The sequence below is a fragment of the Schistocerca gregaria genome, chromosome 8 (genome assembly GCF_023897955.1).
Source record: "Schistocerca gregaria isolate iqSchGreg1 chromosome 8, iqSchGreg1.2, whole genome shotgun sequence".
Classification (NCBI taxonomy): Eukaryota; Metazoa; Arthropoda; class Insecta; order Orthoptera; family Acrididae; genus Schistocerca; species Schistocerca gregaria.
The window spans coordinates 452,905,031-452,931,226 of record NC_064927.1 but is presented as its reverse complement, the minus strand read 5'-3'; the positions used below and the strand labels follow the sequence as shown (position 1 = coordinate 452,931,226).

General features: G+C 42.9%; 1 protein-coding gene across 5 annotated transcripts in view; it reads left to right on the top strand.

Moving 5' to 3' along the window:
- The window catches only part of LOC126284062 (RNA-binding protein 26), a 223,834-nt gene that overhangs the window by 137,846 nt on the left and 59,792 nt on the right, over positions 1-26,196 (top strand). For all 5 annotated transcript variants that reach the window (XM_049982659.1, XM_049982655.1, XM_049982656.1 and 2 more), the window contains 3 exons: positions 8,314-8,394; positions 13,971-14,123; positions 25,393-25,500. In XM_049982659.1, the coding sequence (XP_049838616.1) occupies positions 8,314-8,394; positions 13,971-14,123; positions 25,393-25,500 (342 nt within the window). The remainder of the gene's footprint in view (positions 1-8,313; positions 8,395-13,970; positions 14,124-25,392; positions 25,501-26,196) is intronic.

Here is a 26,196-nt window from a genome sequence, read left to right as displayed (position 1 = left end):
TCATAATGGGTGGCAGGGACAAAGAATCCAGTGAAATATTTTTAAGTGCTTTATCTGAAAACTACCTTGAGCAGTTAAACAGAGAACCGACTCGTGGCGATAACATATTAGACCTTCTGGTGACAAACAGACCCGAAATATTTGAATCAGTTAATGCAGAACAGGGAATCAGCGATCATGAAGCGGTTACTGCATCGATGATTTCAGCCGTAAATAGAAATACTAAAAAAGGTAGGAAGATTTTTCTGTTTAGCAAAAGTGACAAAAATCAGATTACAGAGTACCTGACGGCTCAACACATAAGTTTTGTCTCAAGTACAGATAGTGTTGAGGATCAGTGGACAAAGTTCAAAACCATCGTACAATATGCGTTAGATGAGTATGTGCCAAGCAAGATCGTAAGAGATGGGAAAGAGCCACCGTGGTACAACAACCGAGTTAGAAAACTGCTGCGGAAGCAAAGGGAACTTCACAGCAAACATATACCTAGCCAAAGCCTCGCAGACAAACAAAAATTAGGCGAAACGAAATGTAGTGTGAGGAGGGCTATGCGAGATGCGTTCAATGAATTTGAAAGTAAATTTCTATGTACTGACTTGGCAGAAAATCCTAAGAAATTTTGGTCTTATGTCAAAGCAGTAGGTGGATCAAAACAAAATGTCCAGACACTCTGAGACCAAAAGCGTATTGAAACAGAGGATGACAGACCAAAGGGCGAAATACTAAATGTCTTCTTCCAAAGCTGTTTCACGGAGGAAGACTGCACTGTGCTTCCTTCTCTACATTGTCGCACAATTGACAAAATGGTAGATATCGAAATAGACGACAGAGGGATAGAGAAACAATTAAAATCGCTCAAAAGAGGAAAGGCCACTGGTCCTGATGGGATACCAGTTCGATTTTACACAGAGTACGCGAAGGAACTTGCTCCCCTTCTTGCAGCAGTGTACCGTAGGTCTCTAGAAGAGCGAAGCATTCCAAAGGACTGGAAAAGGGCACAGGTCATCCCCGTTTTCAAGAAGGGACGTCGAACAGATGTGCAGAACTATAGACCTATATCTCTAACGTCGATCAGTTGTAGAATTGTGGAACACGTATTATGTTCGAGTATAATGTCTTTTCTGGAGACTAGAAATCTACTCTGTAGGAATCAGCATGGGTTTCGAAAAAGACGGTCGTGTGAAACCCAGCTCGCGCTATTCGTCCACGAGACTCAGAGGGCCTTAGACACGGGTTCACAGGTAGATGCCGTGTTTCTTGACTTCCGCAAGGCATTTGACACAGTTCCCCACAGTCGTTTAATGAACAAAGTAAGAGCATACGGACTATCAGATCAATTGTGTGATTGGATTGAGGAGTTCCTAGATAACAGAACGCAGCATGTCATTCTCAATGGAGAGAAGTCTTCCGAAGTAAGAGTGATTTCAGGTGTGCCGCAGGGGAGTGTCATAGGACCGTTGCTATTCACAATATACATAAATGACCTGGTGGATGACATCGGAAGTTCACTGAGGCTTTTTGCAGATGATGCTGTGGTGTATCGAGAGGTTGCAACAATGGAAAATTGTACTGAAATGCAGGAGGATCTGCAGCGAATTGACGCATGGTGCACGGAATGGCAATAGAATCTCAATGTAGAGAAGTGTAATGTGATGCGAATACATAGAAAGATAGGTCCCTTATCATTTAGCTACAAAATAGCAGGTCAGCAACTGGAAGCAGTTAATTCCATAAATTATCTGGGAGTACGCATTAGGAGTGATTTGAAATGGAATGATCATATAAAGTTGATAGTCGGTAAAGCAGATGCCAGACTGAGATTCATTGGAAGAATCCTAAGGAAATGCAATCCGACAACAAAGGAAATAGGTTACAGTACGCTTGTTTGCCCACTGCTTGAATACTGCTCAGCAGTGTGGGATCCGCACCAGATAGGGTTGATAGAAGAGATAGAGAAGATCCAACGGAGGGCAGCGCGCTTCGTTACAGGATCATTTAGTAATCGCGAAAGCGTTTCGGAGATGATAGATAAACTCCAGTGGAAGACTCTGCAGGAGAGATGCTCAGTAGCTAGGTACGGGCTTTTGTTAAAGTTTCGAGAACATACCTTCACCGAGGAGTCAAGCAGTATATTGCTCCCTCCTACGTATATCTCGCGAAGAGACCATGAGGATAAAATCAGAGAGATTAGAGCCCACACAGAAGCATACCGACAATCCTTCTTTCCACGTACAATACGAGACTGGAATAGAAGGGAGAACCGATAGAGGTACTCAGGGTACCCTCCGCCACACACCGTCCGGTGGCTTGCGGAGTATGGATGTAGATGTAGATGTATATCTTCTGAAAAATACTGCTTCTATAACATTCCCTCAGGGCACACACAGTTACTTCTACATCTGAACACTTCTCTCCATTGTGAATGCTGCGTTATGTGTGATAGAAACTTTTCAGACCAGTCATACAATTGATCTGATATTCTGTACGCTCATATTTCATTCATTAGGTAGCAGTGTGGAGCTGTATTGACTGGCGTCTGTTTGTCAAGGAACACATCATCTACCTGGGTACCTATATCTACTGCTGTATGGGTCTGGTGGATGAACAGAACGGGCTGGATATCATATGATTGTTGTTCTTGGAATCCATATTAGTTCCTACAGAGGAGATTTTAAGTCTTTTTAAATTTCGTAACACACGAGCATAAAACTTGTCCCAAAATTCTATACGAGACTGACATCAGATATATAGGATTATAGTTTTTTGTGTTTGATGACCTTTCTTGAAAATGGTAATGACTTGTCTTCTGCTGCTAGAAGAGAAGCAAGTTCCTTCACATATTCTACATAGAATTTAGGTCTGGAGACCTTTCTTCGGAGCGATTTCAGTTGCTTTTTTGTCCCTTGGTTACTTATTTTGATATGTCATTTGTGTGACAATTTAGAGGAGGAACTGCAGTGTGATCTTCCTCTGTGAAGCATTTTGAGGTTGGGGGGGGGGGGGGGGGGGGCTGGGCAAAATACCTTTTCTGTGTCATTCTCTGCTTCAGTGCCATTATAGTTGCATAGTGTCTGAACAGATGGGTTCAATCTGATTACTGATTTAATGTAAGACTGTTATTTATTTAGATTCTTTGTCAAGTCAGATAGATTTTTATTTTCAGATTTGTTGAACACTTCGTGCAGGCCATCCTTATGCTAATTTTGGCTTTTGTTCATTTTTGTTTGTCTGTGAGGCTTTCAGTTCATTTAAATTTGCAGTGAACCTCTCCTTGCTTTTGTAACAGCTTTCTAACAAGGTTGTTGAATCATGGCAGGTTTTTTCCATGCCTCACAACTTTGCTCACCACATGCATGTCTGAAGCATATTGTACACTGCTCTTGAGCTTTGTCCATTGCTACTCAACATTGTCAATGCAGGAGATTTCATGTTGACCTTTCAGGTAATCTGAAGTCTGTTTCTCGTCGCTCTTGCTAGACAGAGAGATCTTCCTACCCATCTTGTATTTCTATTTACAGCTGTATTTAGTGATGCTGTAACAGCCTTGTGACCACTGATTCCCTGTTCTGTGCTAACCAAGCAAAAAAGCTGTTCCGTTTGTCACAAGCAGGTACAAGATTTTATGTTCATGAATCGGTTCTTGTTTTAACTGCTCAAGGTAATTTTCATATAAGTCACTTAGAATAATTTCACAGCATTGCCTGTCTTTATTGCCTGTCCTGACTGCTTGTGTGTAATCTCCACCTAAAATTATAACATGGCAGGGAATTATCCTCTTGAATGTTCTGCTGCTGCTGCTGCTGCTTAGGCAGGAGGTCTAGTAAAGCATCTGATTACCATGTTTGATTCATCTTTAACACTTGTTAACCTAAATTATTTTGCAGTCTGAATCCGTACTTTCACTAGATATTGTATTTTTTATGGCTATAAATATGTCTCCACCACCAGTGTTCAGCCTGTCTTCATGATACTCATTCCAGTTGTAGTTCAGAATTCCATTGCAATTAACGTTTATTGGTATTAACATCTGGTTCCAGCCAGTTTTCTGCCCATAGTACTATGTATGCATTGTTAGCGTTCATCAGTGACACTAGTTCTGGGACCTCTCCATAGATGCTACTTTAGCTAACTGATATTATATCAATGATATGAATATAAAAGAGGGAAACATTCCACATGGGAAAATATATCTATAGATAAAGATGATGCAACTTACCAAACGAAAGTGCTGGCATGTTGATAGACACACAAACAAATTTGTTTTTACAATAATATATTAACCTTTTCTTTCTTGGATGTGCTATGAGAAATGGTATCCTGTCTGGGTCCAGCATGTGGAGGTATTTCTCTAGCTAAAAAACTTGCATAGGCATGCCATACTGCTGCCCTAGTAGCAACTTTCTGCATGTAGTGCACACCTGACCTATTAAAGAGGGTCCTACATTTCTCCATCCGAGACTGGAGGTTTAGGAATCCACATCCAAGAATCAGTGTGTCCAGGATTAACACAACCAGCTTACTTAACAACAGAGTTCTCAGGGCCCACTCGGTATTGTCATTTACATTTTGCCTGCATAGCCTGAACAGCTGGAATGGACATTGTAGTCAACTGTAGTTAATTCCCTCAAGTTAACAGAATCTTCTGTCTGTTCTTGGTAGAACAGCATTATAATAAATGAAAAGCACCAGTTTGCTTTTGTCTACAATATTACTTTTATTGTTAATCAGTTTTCAGTTGTCTGAAGATGGCCTTGTAAGCCGAAAACTTAACAATAAAAGTTATATTGTAGAAAAAGAGCAAACTGGTGCTTTTCATTTATTATAATTCCCTCAAGCTTGATGTAGTATACACTCCTGGAAATGGAAAAAAGAACACATTGACACCGGTGTGTCAGACCCACCATACTTGCTCCGGACACTGCGAGAGGGCTGTACAAGCAATGATAACACGCACGGCACAGCAGACACACCAGGAATCGCGGTGTTGGCCGTTGAATGGTGCTAGCTGCGCAGCATTTGTGCACCGCCGCGGTCAGTGTCAGCCAGTTTGCTGTGGCATACGGAGCTCCATCGCAGTCTTTAACACTGGTAGCATGCCGCGACAGTGTGGACGTGAACCGTATGTACAGTTGACGGACTTTGAGCGAGGGCGTATAGTGGGCATGCGGGAGGCCGGGTGGACGTACCGCCGAATTGCTCAACACGTGGGGCGTGAGGTCTCCACAGTACATCGATGTTGTCACCAGTGGTCGGCGGAAGGTGCACGTGCCCGTCGACCTAAGACCGGACCGCAGCGGCGCACGGATGCGCGCCAAGACCGTAGGATCCTACGCAGTGCCGTAGGGGACCGCACCGCCACTTCCCAGCAAATTAGGGACACTGTTGCTCCTGCGGTATCGGCGAGGACCATTCGCAACCGTCTCCATGAAGCTGGGCTACGGTCCCGCACACCGTTAGGCCGTCTTCCGCTCACGCCCCAACATCGTGCAGACCGCCTCCAGTGGTATCGCGACAGGCGTGAATGGAGGGACAAATGGAGACGTGTCGCCTTCAGCGATGAGAGTCGCTTCTGCCTTGGTGCCAATGATGGTCGTATGCGTGTTTGGCGCCGTGCAGGTGAGCGCCACAATCAGGACTGCATACGACCGAGGCACACAGGACCAACACCCGACATCATGGTGTGGGGAGCGATCTCCTACACTGGCCGTACACCTCTGGTGATCGTCGAGGGGCACTGAATAGTGCACATCCAAACCGTCATCGAACCCATCGTTCTACCATTCCTAGACCGGCAAGGGAACTTGCTGTTCCAACAGGACAATGCACGTTCGCATGTATCCCGTGCCACCAAACGTGCTCTAGAAGGTGTAAGTCAACTACCCTGGCCAGCAAGATCTCCGGATCTGTCCCCCATTGAGCATGTTTGGGACTGGATGAAGCGTCTCACGCGGTCTGCACGTCCAGCACGAACGCTGGTCCAACTGAGGCACCAGGTGGAAATGGCATGGCAAGCCGTTCCACAGGACTACATCCAGCATCTCTACGATCGTCTCCATGGGAGAATAGCAGCCTGCATTGCTGCGAAAGGTGGATATACACTGTACTAGTGGCGACATTGTGCTTGCTCTGTTGCCTGTGTCTATGTGCCTGTGGTTCTGTCAGTGTGATCATGTGATGTATCTGACCCCAGGAATGTGTCAATAAAGTTTCCCCTTCCTGGGACAATGAATTCACGGTGTTCTTATTTCAATTTCCAGGAGTGTAATTAAGGGCTGTCCTCTGCTGCTAAGCGGAGTTTCCTTGTGTAATACCATAGAATTCTAAGATATCTTTCCATGTGTGTTCATTATTGGAAATTGGTTGTGACTTACTGGTATATAGTATTTTCAACACAGAAAGCAGAAAATCTAATATTGTGTGTTTCCTTTTTAAGTGAAACATACTCCCTTTGTCATAAAAGTTCCAGGATAGGTTTTAAAAAAACAGAAAATGATGCTTATCAAGTAATTGTCTTAGCTCCTCTTGACGTAGTCCCCTTGGATATCTATAGACAGTTTCCAATGTTTCTGGGGGTTCTTGGAAGCAAACAGGGAAATTTTCAACTGCAGTGGTTGCAATCTCATATTGGATGTCTGTGATGTCCTGATGAGGCTTTCCTTTCACCTGCAGAAACACGAAAAAAATCACAAGGCGAGAGGTCAGGTGAATGTGGTGGATGTGGAATGGCAATAACATAATGTATGGCCACATACTAGATAACAGATAAAGCTGTTTGGGGTGTGTCATTGTCACACAGTAAGAACGAGTTCTAAGAATGCCACAAATCAGGGCAGTGATGTCAAATTGCTTGTTGCAAATGTTTCAAGACTTCAGTGCAAAGAGTTTGGTTCACTATTTGACCTGGAGGAACATACTTATGGTGAACTAATCCTTCACTGTCAAAGTGTGACTTTTTTCGTGGCTGACAATTCAGGATTCTGCCATTCAACACTTTGACACTTCATGTTAGGGTCATACTGGTAGAACATACTATCATTCACAGCAATAAGCTTTGACAGAAATGTGGGACCACATTTGGCTCTCTCCAGTAACTCAGCATAAGTTCTTCATCTTTCCTCTTTCTGATCATCTGTTACTGTGTGAGGGAAAAGTTTTGTGTTAATTTCTGTTTCCCTAAATCTCTGTGTAAACTCTTATGACACATCATGATTCAGATTGTTTTGGTATCACAGGCACAATTAGATATAAGTCTTCTTGCAGTATCTGCCTTATATGCTCCACATTTGCATCGTTATGTCCTGTAGACTGGCGAACAGCTCTGGGATCATCTTGCACTGAATCTCTACCTTCACGGAACTTTTTGTGCCACTTGAAAACATGATTTCTTGAAAGTGTCTCGCCTGGATGTGCTTGCTTAATCATTGTACACCTTTCAGTAGGCATTTTCCTAAGCTTAACGCAGAACTTAATGTTTGCTCTTTGCTCACAATTAGCATCCATTGAGACACCATAACCCTTGCGCCAAGAACCCAAATATTGTGTTGCTAAGCACTGCTCTGCCACATAGTTTGCGTGGAAATGTGGCCAAGGTCATTTCAAGTCTGCACACATACCAGGTTAACATAAAAACATTTGTTCATTTTTAGTTTTTCAAACTGAGAAATAAAAGAAAACCTGTCCTGGAACTTTTTTGACAAAGGGAATAGTTAAGAGCTTTTAAATTCATTAAGAGGATAGATTCACATCGTTTGATATGCAGCATGCAGTTTTTTTTTATCACTTTTCAAATATTTGGTGCCAAGCAAGTGATTTGTTATTTTCTTGCAGATTAAAACTTTGTGCTGGACTAGGATTCGAACCCGAGACCTTGGCCTTTTACAGACAAGTGCAACTCACAATCTGCCATCACAGCTTTACTTATGCCAGTATTACATTTCCTACATCCCTAGCTTCACAGAATTTCTTCTGTATGATTGTGAGGTACTGACAGAAGTAAAACTGGGACGGCAGGTGATGAGGTGTGCTTGGCTAGCTCAGTCTGTAGAGCACTTTCTTGCAAAAGAAAAAGGTGAGAGCTTTGAGTCGTGGTCTGGCATACAATTTTAATCTGCCAGGAAGTTTCAGTTCAGTGCACACTCCCACTGAAGAGTAAACATTCATTCTGGAAGTAATACTTATTTCCATGTATGACCAGGTTTGTATATTCTATTGCTATGTTACTGGGATATTAAGTTTGTGTTTACCATTTGTTACTGATTCAAGAAATGTTCATTTGTTGAAGATACACGATATGAAATTTTCACATTGTTGTAGGCTGCCGCTGCAATCAAGAAGACACAGGACATGTTGGCAGTCAAGGAGATTCTGAAGAAGAAACATGAAGAGAAAAGAAAGGTAAATGCCCAGATGTCCACACTGACAGTCAAATAAATAGTGTAGTGGTTACTGTTATGCTTGCTCTCTTCTAGCTGTAAGAGCCATTTCAGTTGATAGCATTAGAAATTCAAAATGTGTGCTGCACATTGCAGTAATTCTGATGTTAGCGCCGAATAGAAATTGAGATGACAAAATGTGGGATGAGAAAATTATATGTAATGTTTGTCCAACTGTCTTAAAGGGTCAATCCATAACAAGTGGTCCAGCATTGGTTGCTTGACCATCTCAGAAAATTTTTATATTTGCTGGGTGAATTCCCCAATGTTTAGTAGTCACAAAAATATTATTTTTTTTAATTTTGTTTTATTTTGAAATGGTGGCCATATTTGTTCCAGTCCACATGCGTTTTTTCATATTTGCAGGCATCTCCTTTTTTTACAATTATTCAGTAATGTATTGTCCTAAGTCTTTCAGATAAAATGCATTTAGTTCAACACACTCTGGGCTACAAATTAACATCATTATCACTTAGCTGAATGTATTCTTTAACATATTTTAATAGTTCATTGTTATCAGCCACAAATTAAAAAAACTCAATTTTTGAACAGTAGTTTTCCAAAGAAAGATTAATTTCTCAGCTGTAATGTTTTTTCTGCTGTTACACTGTACAGTATAGTTACTTTTTATAAAGTATCAAAGGTGAGCAGTTTACAGTACCCTCAGTCATGCACTTCTGAATGATTCATAGAGTATGGATGTAGATTCAATGAAATGAATTGTAATAGATCAGTAACTGAAAATTTTTCTGAGGTCTATATTTGTACTGATTTATATTTGTACTTGACATTTATGAACTGATCCAACCAGCCTTAAGGTGCATTCAATTCTTCGCCCTGATCCTCAGTGAAATTTATCCCACTTTCTCTTCCAGTATATTTCCTCCTATAGAACATTTCTCGTACTTTCTCTTGCAATACATTTTCCCGTGTAGAACTTTTCCAGTCCTAATTTTACAAAATTGTGTCAAAGGGAGAGGTTTAGAAATCTTTGAATTATGACACACCAATGTTGTCAGCGTGAGAGTGCTGTTAGTTTCAGCATTTGGGAGGCACTTATTATTTTGCAATGCAATACGTGGAGAAGACTGTGTCAAATTATGTTTCATTACTGTGTGAGAGAAATAGTCTTCGAAACTTCCTGACAGCTCTCAAATTGTCAGGAAGTTTCAAATCAGCATATACTGCACTACCAAGTGAAAGTTCATTTTGGAAGACTGTGTCTGACATTTTGAATAATCGTTAGTAGTGTTCGGATCGATGTGCGCTTAAAACCCACGAAATATGCGCCAAAACTCCTCAAAATATGCAGTTAAAATACGCTCTTACTGCCAGTATATGCCTTTAAATATGTAGCTAAAATTCTTTAATTATGCACTTGTGTTAGATAAATTCTTTAAAATATGCATCTTACTTGGGAAAATTAATGAATAACCATCAAATATTTTCAATAATGGCTGTAATTCAATGAATAAAATGAAGTCTAACATAGGTGCTTACACAATAAGTTTGGTAAATTCTAAAACTTGTTTGAACTATCAACATTTTTTTCCATATTCCCTACATGAAAATTTTTTGCTGTGGTCAACAACATTTTCAATTTTGCAAATGATCATTCAGCATCACATGACACTACAGATAAAAATTTAAGAGCAGCGACATCAGATGACGTGAAATTATCTACATTCTCGGAGTGTTTCTCTCCAACCAGTAACTGAGCGATCTTCTGAATCGTAGGCCAACCGGGATTTCTATAAAGAACTCCATCCAATTTTCTTCTAAGTCTCTCACCGATCAGACCTGGCCAACTCTTGCTCTGTGTCCTGAGTCCTTCAACGAGAGCCACTGCCTTTGTAACTTCCATGTTATGAGTCTCAAGTTTCTCAGTTAGGTCTGGAAGGCCACCCAAGTGCACTCGGATGAAAGATAGGGTATGTAACACGCTGGAATTCTTCAGGGCGTCCTTGGCTTTTGGTATGCCTAGATTTTTGTTATCTTCAAAGCCGTTTAGGACCTAGAACAAGAAAGTAGTAATCTAGTGAATGTCGGTTTCAAGCTGAAAACTGCTGTACAGAGAAATAAGCTTAATATTGGAATTGTATGCTATGTTTGTTTTCTTTGCTTATTCAATTTATCCAGAACTACATATGCATCCATACCTCGTCAACTTTTCTGTGCTTATCTGTGTAATAGTTTGCAGATGAAATCCACGTTCCCCACCTTGTCAAGACTGGTTCAGGTGGCAGAGGACAGTCAGACTGAGCAGTCTTGAAATCTCTTTCTCGACTTGGTGCTTTAATGAAAACCTTCTTTGCCAAAGATACAAGGCTATTGACCTCATGCAATGTGGCTCTGACCTCTTCAGTGACTCGATGGATGCCATGAGCCAGACACATGAAGTGAATAATTTTAGGGTAAAACACTCGTAGACACTCTGTGGCCTTCAGCATATATGCAGCACTATCTGTCAAAATGGCAAAATCCTTGTTCTCCCCACGTTTCTGATCTTCACCTCTCCGTAGCACGCCTGAAAGAAAATCAAAGGATTTTACAAACTTTTTTTATTATCTTATTATTGGCTCGAGACATCATATGCAAAACTAATTTGCTGGCTCGGGATATGATGTGAAAAACAGCAGTCCTATATTACCTATAATATTGGTGAATCTTACACAATGCTTCCTGCACTGTGCCTGCAGTCGTAGCATGTGTCGTTCATTCCACTTCTTCGCACAGTATGAGGTGTCCTTGTCCAGCCTCTTCAGCAGAGAGGTTTCCAACTCTGACGTGTGCCATATACCAACCGTAAGAATCAGTGGTTTTGTCAATAGATAGTCAGACCAGAGAATCGCCAATTTCTTTCCTAATATTCTCCAATGTCTGTAATAGAGAAACTAAATTATAAAATACATATAAACATTGGGACACTACTTAGGAGATATATACATGATAACAAACTACATCTGTTTTAGCATCTACCTATATTTTGACTATTTTCTTATGTATATACATTGACCAAAATAATAGTCATTTAATTCACACAAAAAAATATTCTTTACAAATAAATTTACTTTCTTATTTGCACGGAATGTTTTGAGACAGACTGTCTCCTTCTCAAGTCCTTTCTCTGTTTGTCTGCTCCCTCCTGCTGCTCGTCTGCCCCCCCCTTCCGCCGCTCGTCTGCCCCCCCCCCCTTCCGCCGCTCGCCTGCCCCCCCCCCTTCCGCCGCTCGCCTGCCCCCCCCCCCCCTTCTGCCGCTCGTCTGCCCCACCCCTTCCGCCGCTCGTCTGCCCCCCCCTTCCGCCGCTCGTCTGCCCCCCCCCCTTCCGCCGCTCGTCTGCCCCCCCCTTCCGCCGCTCGTCTGCCCCCCCCTTCCGCCGCTCGTCTGCCCCCCCCCCTTCCGCCGCTCGTCTGCCCCCCACTTCCGCCGCTCGTCTGCCCCCCCCTTCCGCCGCTCGTCTGCACACCCCTTCCGCCTTCCCATCTGCCCCCCCCCCCTTCCGCCTTCCCGTCTGCCCCCCCCCCCCCCTTCCGCCTTCCCGTCTGTCCGCCCCCCTTCCGCCTTCCCGTCTGTCCGCCCCCCTTCCGCCTTCCCGTCTGTCCGCCCCCCTTCCGCCTTCCCGTCTGCCCGCCCCCCTTCCGCCTTCCCGTCTGCCCGCCCCCCTTCCGCCTTCCCGTCTTCCCGTCTGCCCGCCCCCCTTCCGCCTTCCCGCCTGCCCCCCCCCCCCCTCCTGCCGCTCGCTTTTTTCCTTTCTTTGTGAACTTCACTCACTTTAAATTTAGGTTTTTTGTTGTTTTTTTTTTCCGTTCGAGTACCAATCCTTCATTCTCCAGCTTATTCAAGGGGAAGTTCGCTTTTATTAAAGCCTCTTAAGAACCTTCATTGAACTCATTTTTCTTGTCCATATGCTTTGAAAATGAGATCAGTGGTTGCTGTGAAGTTTTTAACCATGTCTAGGTTATGTTATTCTGGTGCCGAAATTTCTGATGCTGATCCAGTTGAAATTTTTTTTCTCATCCCTGACCTAAAGCGTTGGAGAAGTGTGTACCTACGAGTGGAACATTGATTCTCCCACAACAGTTAACTTAAAAAAAAAAAATTTGCAAGAATGCCGAAGGTAATTCCTAAAGGTCCCCCCGCCCCCCAGCCCCCCCCCCCCCCCCCAATTTGTACATAGAAAACATGCACTCTAATTTACAAATGAACTTAATAATTGTTTTAATCCCTTGGAAAAATTACTGAAAAGATATAAACAAAATTAAACTACCTCTTTTTCACATAGTTGTCATAATATTGTTTTGCCGTCCATTGTGAAAGCACATTTGCTCCCAATCTGTTTCCGTAAATTATTGGTTTTTGGCCTGGGCATATTCGTAATTTGAAGAAGGTAGCAAAGAGTCGATGTGAACAGCACGGAAACACAAGCAAGAATGATTCATGTTCCGATATGCCAACAATAACTAGTAGGGCATTGTTGGTGCACTGAAGAGATCAGGTGAGTGACCTGAACATGTATAAACTGCAAGCAACAAATAACCGAAGCACATTTCTACTCCGATAATCCATCGTTCAACAATGAACTATTACAAGCCTTTAGCATCCTTATCCCAGAGACTAAGTGGAAAAACAATACTATGTCCCTCCATAAGCTACCCACATTTACCTAAAGGCTTTTATTCTGATAGCTTGTTCCGTATTATCTCATTTTGGAAATTTATTGGCCTAATACTCTGGAAGGTTCTTGGGTTATCAAGGAACAAAATGAACCTCAATGTGATCTCAAAATGCCAAAAATATGCACCTTTGTGGCCATTTCCTCTAAATATGACAATAATATGCTCAAACGCCAAAAATATCCAAATATATTCATTTTAAATTTGAATTTAAAGTAGCCTAGTACCTCCAAAATATCATAATTTGTAAATATACAACACCATGTACCATAAAAAAAATGATGTGCAAAATATGCAAAATCTGAACTCTTAGTCATTAGCTACCATTGAATAACATGATTTCTTCATTTATTGACCATAATTGCAGAAAACTATCACAGTTACAACTCAATATATGACAGAATGTGACAATAGTTTTGTTCCTGATATTGACAGATTTTTATTGTACATCATAGTAGTTTTGTCTCACACATGAGAAGCTTTTAAGAAGTTGTATTAATTATCGAATGTGTTTTTAATTACATTAAGACAGCTGAAATTTATGTGGACTGTTGGATCATTTTGAATGTTGCTGTAATGCAAATACACGAAAAATTTATCAGTTCTGACTTGACACCTTATGTGCAATGATCGCCTCGTGCACTTTTTGTGCTCAATTATTAGGAAACTGGAAAGTAAAGACTTCCCATTACAGAATTCGCTACAATCTCTCACACAAGTAAGAAATTCACAGACTGTTCATTATTTATTTATCTATTAAAACTTTTTTTAAAAGACCACACACACACACACACACACACACACACACACACACACACACACACACACACACAATTAATGATGCACTTAATATTGTGTTTCTAGGAAGCAATGAAATTAACTGCTGATCTCCGGAAACGAAAGCAAGAGCTGCTGGAAAAACAGCTTGCAGAACAGAAGTCACTTATAGAACGGCTGGAGAAAGGTGTTGCTCCAGAGCAGCGTGAAGCCCTCATGGCAACTATAAAAAAACTGCAGGTATGTAATATTTCAGTATTTGTGTAGCTTGTAGAATTGTAAGAGGCATTTGATTTCTGTGCAAGACAAATATTGTATTTTGTGTAACTGTCTGTATTCTCATATCTTTGTAAATCTTCACAATCCCTTAGGCATTTTAGGTCAACTATACTTAAACAGAATTTGAGCCGATATTGTGGAAAACTTTGAGCTATTCAGGAGATACAAATAGCGGGAATGGTATTGAAGTTGTACCACTTAGTCACTGTGGATGTCAAATTGTAGCATTAACCACAAGCAATACTGAATTACTGTCATTATGTCTGGTACTGACCTTCAACTTAGGTACAATTTTCTCATCAGTTTTTACTATCGATTTGCACTTAATTCCAAGTGAATAATAAGTTGGTATAACTTAATATCTGAAAATGCATTCATGAGGAACAATGTATTGAAAATCTGATATTGACAGGCAGCTACTTAGCATGTGAAGTGGGATTGCAATTTATATGGAAAATATGGTGATTTTTACTTAGTTCTTTAATTTCTTTCCCACAGAGATAAGTATGTGCTGCCATGTGACTGCATTTCTGATCATTCTAGAGAAAATCAAAATTAGGTAGCTTATTTGTGAAGTGGGTGCAATTGTAAACAGTTTTGTAATGGGTACTATTACTGATAAACGTACGACATAGTAAGACGTGCATCACTACAACTTTCAGAACTGTGCACACACTCCTCCCATCGCCTGCCCCCTCCCCAGGGACATTGTTTTGTTCAGCAGTGCCCAAACACTGCCAGTTATTTGTTATGAGATGAGTGAATCATCATTTGGGGGTTGTGCAGAATGGTTGCATGCAGTTGTTGCAGCAAAATTATTTGAACAGTTAGCTAAATTGATGACTTACGAGTGCGCATTGTTGGCTTCCTGGAATTTTCAGAGCTGAGCGTGTCTTTTTATTGGCAGGAGCATTGTCTTGCTGTTACATTCAGTCATTCCAGGGCACTGATGGTCACGCGCCAGAATGATAGGAGGGTTCATCATTTGGATAATGCTCTGGACTGTTGCATGTAATTGTGTTGCACCAGAGTTATCTGGAAAGTTTGCTAAAGTGATGGATTATGAATTTGGAAGTATTTGGTTGATAGGTATGGTAATAGTGAGTAAGGATTTTATTTATTTGTGGAAACCACACATAATTAAGTATGAAATCGTTGGGTGAAATAATATTGTGGTTCTTCTGTTGGTGGAACATATTGTTTTTTTGACAGTTACTAATAGTTCAAATGGCTCTGGGAACTATAGGACTTAACATATGAGGTCATCAGTCCCCTAGAACGTGGAACTACTTAAACCTAACTAACCTAAGGACATAAATAAAATAGAAAGAAACTTCCACATGGGGAAAATATATTAAAAACAAAGATTCCAAGACTTACCAAGTGGGAAAGTGCCGGTAGATAGGCACAATAAATACACTCCTGGAAATTGAAATAAGAACACCGTGAATTCATTGTCCCAGGAAGGGGAAACTTTATTGACACATTCCTGGGGTCAGATACATCACATGATCACACTGACAGAACCACAGGCACATAGACACAGGCAACAGAGCATGACAATGTCAGCACTAGTACAGTGTATATCCACCTTTTGCAGCAATGCAGGCTGCTATTCTCCCATGGAGACCTTCGTAGAGATGCTGGATGTAGTCCTGTGGAACGGCTTGCCATGCCATTTCCACCTGGCGCCTCAGTTGGACCAGCGTTCGTGCTGGACGTGCAGACCACGTGAGACGACGCTTCATCCAGTCCCAAACATGCTCAATGGGGGACAGATCCGGAGATCTTGCTGGCCAGGGTAGTTGACTTACACCTTCTAGAGCACGTTGGGTGGCACGGGATACATGCGGACGTGCATTGTACTGTTGGAACAGCAAGTTCCCTTGCCGGTCTAGGAATGGTAGAACGATGGGTTCGATGACGGTTTGGATGTACTGTGCACTATTCAGTGTCCCCTCGACGATCACCAGAGGTGTACGGCCAGTGTAGGAGATGGCTCCCCACACCATGATGCCGGGTGTTGGCCCTGTGTGCCTCGGTCGTATGCAGTCCTGATTGTGGCGCTCACCTGCACGGCGCCAAACACGCATACGACCATCATTGGCACCAAGGCAGAAGCGACTCTCATCGCTGAAGACGACACGTCTCCATTCGTCCCTCCATTCACGCCTGTCGCGACAGCACTGGAGGCGGGCTGCATGATGTTGGGGCGTGAGCGGAAGACGGCCTAACAGTGTGTGGGACCGTAGCCCAGCTTCATGGTGACGGTTGCGAATGGTCCTCGCCAATACCCCAGGAGCAACAGTGTCCCTAATTTGCTGGGAAGTGGCGGTGCGGTCCCCTACGGCACTGCGTAAGATCCTACGGTCTTGGCGTGCATCCGTGCGCCGCTGCGGTCCGGTCTTAGGTCGACGGGCACGTGCACCTTCCGCCGACCACTGGTGACAACATCGATGTACTGTGGAGACCTCACGCCCCACGTGTTGAGCAATTCGGCGGTACGTCCACCCGGCCTCCCGCATGCCCGCTATACGCCCTCGCTCAAAGTCCGTCAACTGTACATACGGTTCACGTCCACACTGTCGCGGCATGCTACCAGTGTTAAAGACTGCGATGGAGCTCCGTATGTCACGGCAAACTGGCTGACACTGACGGCGGCGGTGCCCAAATGTTGCTGAGCTAGCGCCATTCGACGGCCAACACCGCGGTTCCTGGTGTGTTCGCTGTACCGTGCGTGTGATCATTGCTTGTACAGCCCTCTCGCAGTGTCCGGAGCAAGTATGGTGGGTCTGACACATCGGTGTCAATGTGTTCTTTTTTCCATTTCCAGGAGTGTAAAACGCACAAATACACACACAGAATTTCGAGCTTTTGCAACTGGCGGCTGCTTCGTCAGGAAAGAGGGAAGGAAAGGGAAAGATGAAAGGATGTGGGTTTTAAGGGAGAGGTTAAGGAGTCATTCCAATCCCGGGAGCGGAAAGACTTACCTTAGAGGGAAAAAAGGATAGGTATATGCGCGCGCGCGATCACACACACACACACACACACACACACACACACACACACACACACACACACACACACACACACACATATTTAAAGGCAAAGAGTATGGGCAGAGATGTAAGTAGAGGCGGAAGTGTGGAGGCAAAGATCATGTCGAATGACAAGTGAGGTATGAGCGGCGGCAACTTGAAATTAGCGGAGATTGAGGCCTGGTGGATAACGAGAAGAGAGGATATATTGAAGGGCAAGTTCCCATCTCCGGAGTTCGGATAGGTCGGTGTTGGTGGGAAGTATCCAGATAACTCGGACGGTGTAACACTGAGCCAAGATGTGCTGGCCGTGCACCAAGACATGTTTAGCCACATGGTGATCCTCATTACCAAAAAACACTGTCTGCCTGTGTCCATACATGCGAATGGACAGTTTGTTGCTGGTCATTCCCACATAGAAAGCGTCACAGTGTAGGCAGGTCAGTTGGTAAATCACGTGGGTGCTTTCACACATGGCTCTGCCTTTGATCGTGTATACATTCCGGGTTACAGGACTGGAGTAGGTGGTGGTGGGAGGGTGCATAGGACAGGTTTTACACCAGGGGCGGTTGCAAGGGTAGGAGCCAGAGGGTCGGGAAGGTGGTTTGGGGATTTCATAGGGATGAACCAAGAGGTTACGAAGGTTAGGTGGACGGCGGAAAGAAACTCTTATTGATGACATCTTCATGACATCTTCATGATCTGGACTCACAGTGAACAACAACTCCTGAATTTCCTCTCCAACCTCAACTCCTGTGTATGTATGGATGGAGATATATATATATATATATATATATATATATATATATATGTGTGTGTGTGTGTGTGCGCGCGCGCGTTACAAAGGCGGCTGACGCAACTCGCCGACCAGCTTACGTAATCTTGGCAGCGCGCCTGGCTGGCGCACAGCGTACGCGAGCACCTAGTATGACCTAGTACTCGCGTACGGGATAACGCTCCGCCAGCAGGCACGAATATTCTAAGTCCGAATCAAGGTCGCGCTGCTGCTGCACAGGCAACTGCATTGAACGCTGCCAAGATGCCGTACATAAGATATCGCCACCGTTCTAAACAAACAGTCTACAAGACCATCGAGAACATCGAATTTGCTACAACAGCTGGAGACAAGAGGAATCGTATTCCAGCTAAGTCTGTCGCTGCACAAGCGTTGCTGGATGGTCCTGCTGTTTTCGTCAGTTGCAGACTTAATTTTAGTTTAGATATAAACGATACGCAAGCGCGCGCGCGCGCGTTTATACCTATCCTTTTTTCCCCCTAAGGTAAGTCTTTCCGCTCCCGGGATTGGAATAACTCCTTACCCTCTCCCTTAAAACCCACATCCTTTCATCTTTCCTTTTCCTTCCCTCTTTCCTGCCGAAGCAGCCGCCGGTTGCGAAAGCTCGAAATTCTGTGTGTGTGTTTGCGCGTTTTATTTATTGTGCCTATCTACCGGTGCTTTCCCGCTTGGTAAGTCTTGGAATCTTTGTTTTTAATATAACCTAAGGACATCATACACATCCATGCCCGAGGCAGGATTCGAACCTGTGACCATAGCGGTCGCGTGGTTCCAGACTGAAGCACCCAGAACCACTCGGCCTTGACAGTTACAGTGTGAAATATTAATTCAGAGAAGCAATACAGCAATGACGAACTTTATTATGGGAGTTCAATACATCCCTTCTATTAATACAAGCAGACTGGCACTAGACTTGTTGGGAAGTTAGGAAGTGTGTTACTTGCTGAAAGTCAGTGGGTTGGTTGGTTGGTTACTTTGTTTATTTTTTAAGGTATAAAAATAGTAGTGTCTTGTTTTGAAGCTACTGTAGTTAAATGTGTTCTTGTGTTACCTGTCTTAGGTGCAAGTGACTTGTTTTCTCATTTTTGTATGTCATTTTCATGTTAGAATTTCCTTTACTGGAACTTCTAACAAATGGTTTCTGGGCCATTGTATTAGTTTTCTTACTGAAAAGGCATTTTCACTTTATGGAAATGTGGCGCATTGCTTAAGGCAGGCCTGTTTAGGAGGTGGATAGATGAGCAGAACTCCACAGTTACTCGCTGCCTGAGCTGTGAGTGCTCGTGGTAAAATGTGGGTATAAGACGTCATTATGTAGTGCAGGGGAAGTGTAAATGTGATGCTGTCTTCAGAGGAATGAAAATAAGTTCACCATAGTTTTAAACGCAAGTGTATACGAGGTCTGTGTAAAAAGTATCCAACCTTTGATTTTGCTGTGCAAAGTAGAGATGATAGTGCAGCACCACTTTTTACAGTAAAGGAAGAGACCTTTATGCACATGCATGAATTTGGTCCCCGCCTTCCAGTGCGTAAGTCGCTGCCTGCCGGTCGCCGAATGAGGTCGGATTACCGATTCTCTCAAGATGACTGAACGTGTTGAGCAAAGATACCGCATCAAATTTTGTCAAAACCTTGGCGATTCTCAAAGCGAAACAATTTGTAAGATTCAGCATGTGTTTGGAGAAGATACAATGGGTGTAACACAAATTAAGGAGTGGATCAGCCGATTCAAAAATGGCTGCACATCAGTGGAGAGTGACCATTGTTCTGGCAGGCTCCAAACTGCTTGGAGTGCAGCTGTTGTTGAGAGGGTGCAAAGTTTGTTGATGGCAGATCGTCGTTTGACCATACGGGAAAGTTCCCTAGAGGTTGGAGTAAGTAAAGATTCTGCACATGCAATTTTGCACGATGATTTGAACGTGCACCGAGTGTCTGGGAAATTCGTGCCCAAGTTCTTGTCACTGGAACAAAAAGACCTCCGTTTTGATGTTACACAGGACCTTCTGGACACCACCAATACTGATCCTGGGTTTCTGAACACTCTAATAACTGGAGATGAGTCATGTGTGTACGGGTATGACCCAGTTCTCCCTAGGAGGTCCACAACTCTTCTGTGGGTACGTGTGTGGCAAGCACAGGACCCTGAGCTGGTGCAGCTCTCTTTCCTTTCCGGGCTGCATACCCGCCTTGTTCACATCCCTCCCTCCCCCTCCCCCAATGCTTCCCCCCCCTCCCCCCCATCCCCCTGCCCCCTGCCCTTCTCCCTCTTTTTGTAAGTAGTTTTTCTTCTTTGCTCTCTCTGCTGGAAAGTCTCTGTCCTCCCTTTGTCCTTCTCTTCTGCTTGCCTCTTCTCTTTACCCTGTTCTCCGGTGCAGCATTTGAGACCGCTCTTCTTTCCTTTTCTTTGTTCCTCCCTTTCTCTGTATTTCCTCCCTGTGCGTGTCTGAAGGCCAACCCACGCGTTTCCATGCATAGCAAGTGACGGGGTAATGCATAATTCCCTGCCCTGTGTAGACAGGTAGGACATGTACTTAAAGTTCAGTCCCAGGGAGGGGTGATTACCCAAGCTGGTACCTTCCGAACATGCCGATTGGTCCCTCCAACAGTTTCTCGGGAGGTGTGACCCGACGTGTGGACAATCACCTAAGGTGGAAATGCCCTCAGAGAGGGAGGGCTCCCACGAGGAAGGAGTGCACCATCGGAGATGCCGGTAAGCATGAGGGATATTTTCGCAATTGTTTCCTCTAAGTCTACAATTCTGCCCACAAGCAAAAGCTAGATGAATCTCAGCCACGGACAATTCTTCCATCAGTGCCAAAGTTCCTGGTTGTTTCCCGGTCTGACGAAGATCAAGACTTCTCCACAGTCAACCCTTTCATTATTCAGAAAGGCATCAATGCAATTGCGGGTCCTGTAAAGTCTTGTTCCCAATTACGAAATGGCACCTTGTTGTTCGAAACTGTCAGTGACCTCCAGGCACAAAAATTGCGAAATACACTGCTATACACCTTCCCTGTCTGGGTGGATGCGCACCGCACTTCAAATTCATCACGCGGAATGGTTTATACACTCTCACTTGATGGTTTGTCCAACGAGGACATTCAAAATTACCTTTCTTACCAGGACACAACAGTTGTACATAGAGTCCTGAAAAGGGTTGACAAGGGCGTGATACCGACTCGTACTCTCTTCTTGACGTTTGACAGAGTTCAACTTCCATCGAACATTAAAGCGGGATACAAGATAATTTCAGTTTGCCTTTACATCCCCAACCCTAGACGTTGCTATTGGTGTCAGTGGTTTAGTCATACTAGCCAATCCAGGGATGCCCGTGAGGGTGATTGTCCACCTTCATCCCACCATTGCATAAACTCATAAACTGTATGGGTGACCACGCTGCTTTTTTCTATGCCTCCTTGGATTTAGGGTGTGCAGGCTGCCCTTCCTCTCGACTACCATCGGGAGTCTGCTTCCGTCAACTGCTACGTTCTCTTTCCTAAAACTTTCTTGACAAATGGGGTACAGTGCCACCTTAGCTCTTAGCTTCATCCCCAGACCTGCCTGCTCCGTGACCTTTGTTAGCTTCCCAAGGATAGTAACACCCCCCCCCCCCCCCCTCCATAGTGTATCACTGGGCATTTGCTGCTCTATGCGCACCAATGAGGGATGCCACATTTATTTACTCTGACGGTTCAAAAATCACATTTGGCGTTGGGAGTGCCCATATTGTTGGCAACACCCCTACTAGATTTTGCCTTTCCGACCAGTGTTCGGTTTTAACTGTGGAGCTTTATACTGTTCTCCAGGCTGTCCAATACATCCATTAACGTAAGTGGCTACAGTATATTTTATGCTCGGATTCGGATTCGCTCAGCTCTCTCCTCAACCTCCAAGCTCTTTATCCTGTCCACCTTCTGGTCCACCGGATTCAGGACTGCCTCCACTTGCTACAGTTGGGGGTCGTCTCTGTGGAATTCCTCTGGATCTCAAGGTACGTTGGTATCCATTGAAGCGAGGCAGCCGATATAGCGGCCAAGGCTGCAGTCTCTCTTCCAACGGCCTGCTGTTCGCATGGGTCCCTTAGCCTATCTACAGAGCATTTTATGCCATTGTGTTGTTCTTTTATGGCACACACATTGGTCTACACTTTCCGATAATAAATTGTGGGACGTGAAACCTCTTCCCTGTGCTTAGACCTCTTCCTTCTGGCCTCGTCGTCGGGAGGAGGTAATTTTAACTATACTCCGGGTAGGGCACTGTCTTTTTAGCCATCAACATATTTTAAGTGGCGATCCTCCCCAGCTTTGTCGCCACTGCTCTCAACTGTGGGTGGTGAGAAACCTTTTACTTCAGTGCTCCTATTTTATTCCATAAGTGCCCGTTTACAGATGTTGCCTGAGATACCTTCCCTTTCAGCAGATGACATGCTCTTAGCCACTCGCGTCCTCGAGTTTATTTGTCAGTGAGATGGCATCACTCATTTGAAACACTTTTTTGGGGGAAAATACCCCCCCCCCCCCCCCCCTTCAGAATGGGCGCTTGTGACCATCGCAGGTTTGCACCTTAAAAAAACATAAGTAAATAAATTGTGGTACGACCCAGAAACAAGAAGATAGTCATCACAGTGGAAGCATCCCGAGTCTCCAAGGCCAAAGAAAGTGCAGCAGGTGTGAAGCAATATCAAGGTGATGCTGACTGTCTTTTTTGATGTCCATGGAATTGTGCATCATGAATACACACTGTAAGGACAAACAGTGACAAAGGAGTATTGTCAAGGTGTTCTTCAGCACCCCTGTGACGCAGTTTGGCACAAAAGACGAGACATGTGGATGGCAAAAAAATAGCAACTGCATCATGAAATTGACCTCGCACATTCATCCCACTTCATCCAAAATTTCTTGGCCAAACATGGAATTACCTTCCTACACTCCAGACATGGCTCCTTGTGACTTCTGGTTGTTTCCAAAATTGAAGAGGCCACTGAAAAGATGCCATTTTGAGAGTAGAGAAGAGATAATGCGGAACACGATGACAGCGATGACAGAGCTGAACACCATTTCAAAAAAAGACTTCCATAGGTGTTTCTGGCAGTGGAAGGATCGGTGGGCTAAGTGTTGTGTGCAAGCACAAGGGGCCTATTTTGAAGGGGATTAGGGTCCCAATCGTGTCACGAATTCAAAATATTTTTTTCTGTACAAAGGTCAGGTACTTTTTAGACAGGACTTGTATACTTAATGGTGCAGTGCTTAAAGTGAAGAGTAGCTCTTTTAAAAGAAAAGTAATGTTATGGCCGGGTTAGGATCTTCAAAGCAAAGCATCAACTTATTACACATCATCAGCATCAACGTATTACACTTCAGTACAGGATGTCTTCCTACAGTTGTAGACCTTTAGTGTGACAGGCAATTGATTGATAATATCTTATAATTCTTGAAGATCCATATAAAAATATTCTACAGCATAGATTTCCACAACTTCACAAGTTTTGCAACTACAATTATGTCAATGTTTGGACCTACATATTTTCACGAACAACTTCTTTACACAGTGAAGAGAGCGAAATGCACCCACTGAAGCTCACTGACAGACTTCAGTTTAAAAGCTTGTCTTTGGTACCACATTCAGAGCACTGCCAATTCAGACATTGATGCATTAGTGAAAAGCAAAATTAGTAATTTTCATTGACATGTGGTATTCTGATGTTTAATGTATGCATAAAGTAGTCACAAAATACATCTTGATGTCAGTTTAAACTTCATCTAAAAACAACATTTGTAATAAGGGTGCATCAATCTAATGAATATCATGCGTCATACTCAGCTGGCCAATATACTTTGCCTTATCAATTAAAAGAAATGTAAATTTCATTTCATTGTAGTTTCTCATTACTGCAACAGTTTTAGGAAAGGCATTAATTAGCCACCACCAAGCAGTATACTTTGCCTTATCAATTAAAAGAAATGTAAATTTCATTTCATTGTAGTTTCTCATTACTGCAACAGTTTTAGGAAAGGCATTAATTAGCCACCACCAAGCAGTATATCTCCATAGAACTATGAGCAGCCATAGAATAGACTTGTTAACAGCAGTTTCTCGTACCGAGTTGCCTTGTGCAGATTCCTCCTAGCCGCCCTTCCTCTTCTGCTTCCATTACTGGCCATGAGCTGGCCTGTTGCTAACTGCTGCGGCATCAACATGAGGCAGCTCACATGAGCAGATAGGTGAACAGTCGTGGCTTAATGTATTGAGTAGTGCTGTAAAAACTACAAACCCTCATCTAGACGTTGTGTTGGTTTACTTCAGTTGGCCATAACTCTCGGATGAATGTGGAGTGTTTCCTGTAACAGAGCCACGGCTGATTCTGTATCCCATTGTGGTGTGACTGCAATTGTACTTCATTTCTAACAATCCAAAGTTTTGTATTGAAGAGAAAAGGAGGAAATGTGTTGAATTGTAATTTGTGTGCTAATATTTAACCCTTTAACTTAAAATCTGGGGTATATTTGAGCAACTTAAGAAAAGACCTTTAAAAAACTAAAAACCCACTTATATCTGTTTCATCACTGATAATTACATGTTCAGCCAATAGAGAGTATCTGATACTACACTGCAGCGTGGCTGTCATGTTTTGTTTGAGGTGGTTGCCACTAGGTATCATCTTTACTGTGTGCCACTTTCGATACTCAACAACAAAACGGATACTTTAAGACTCTCTCCCGTATTGTTATTTAGACATTGCTTTCAAAAAAGGATGGCTGTAGTCATCCTTTGTTTGACATTCAATTTAGTGGCTCAGAAAGTGAAGGACAACATGATGTTACTTTATTAGGGACTGAAAGTGATGACATTTCGTCAGCTGAGTGACAAGTGCCCACCACTGGTATGGGATAGATACATCCACCGTGCTCCAGCAAGCTCCTCCAAGATTTATGTTCACTGGAAACCATTGTGATATCCATGTTTAGACTTAATAGGTACACACAAAATGAAAAATGACTTGAAGTTTTAGCATATTTTAGTTGAAGTCTAGTGCACGAGTCTGCTTGGGATTTTAATATCGGTGATCTTCAAAATTTTGTAACTATTTTGAACTTTAAAAACAGTCTTTATATGTCTGTATGTAATGATGCCATTCAATATGGGATGTTTTCCATTATCTGTTGGAACATAATTTGGTAAAAAAATATTTCATTAAGAGGTAAACATGTATGATATTTACTGGTTGTCATATTGTATTGTGTGAAATAAGTTTTGGTTTTAGCTTTGTTTTTTCCAGTAATACAAGTATATTTTTTCAGATGTTTATGTTATATCTTTTCTGAACCATGAAAGTTATTATACTAGATTTGTTTTTATTGCTGTAAATTTAATTCATATTGTTTTCTGTTTCTTGCAGGAGACAATTGAGCAAATCCGAAAAGACCTGAGTTCATCTGTAGTTCCTACTGTCAAAAGCACTTCCTCTCTTAGTGCTGGAGGATTAACTAAAAAGACTGTTCAAGAGGTAATTAATGAATACCAGTATTAGCTCCAACTGGTTTTAGAATCTTTTTACTGTTAACAAGTATTCGAGAGGGCCCGGGAATAGAATAATTGTATACAGCCTATGTAAACTGTTATCTTGTTCAAGTTATTGGCACAGCTCCACTGCAGAATACCTACTACATTTTTTTCCTTGAACTTGTCTAAATTTATTACTTATAGCTCCCCAAACTATTATTGCTCATCTAATAGCTTTATATGTGACTAGAATCTATTTATTGTTACATTTACACTACCACATATACAGGTCACATATTATGGACAATGTTAGATTGAATCACTACCTTCAAGAAAGCCACTAGAGACTTCCATGACATCTCTTAGAAACTGCTGAAAGGAATATTCAGTATATTAATTTTATCAATAATAAACAGTTTGGCCACCCATAAATGGTACTTTCCCAGTGATGATAAATCCATTGCTCAGTGTGCTGAAGGTCAAGACAGGCACTAACTCCAAACCAAGTGCGCAAATATGTTTCGCTTGTCAAATATTCGCATATTCCTAATCCGCTGATCATTTCTACAAACTAGTTGCGAAGAACCCCCCCCCACTTTCCACCCAATATTACACCAGACTACCAGGCTACTTTTTCTCCAATTTTATGTGAAACTATTTTAGGTTTTCCTGTGAAGTTGTACAACCATCCCACAAGATA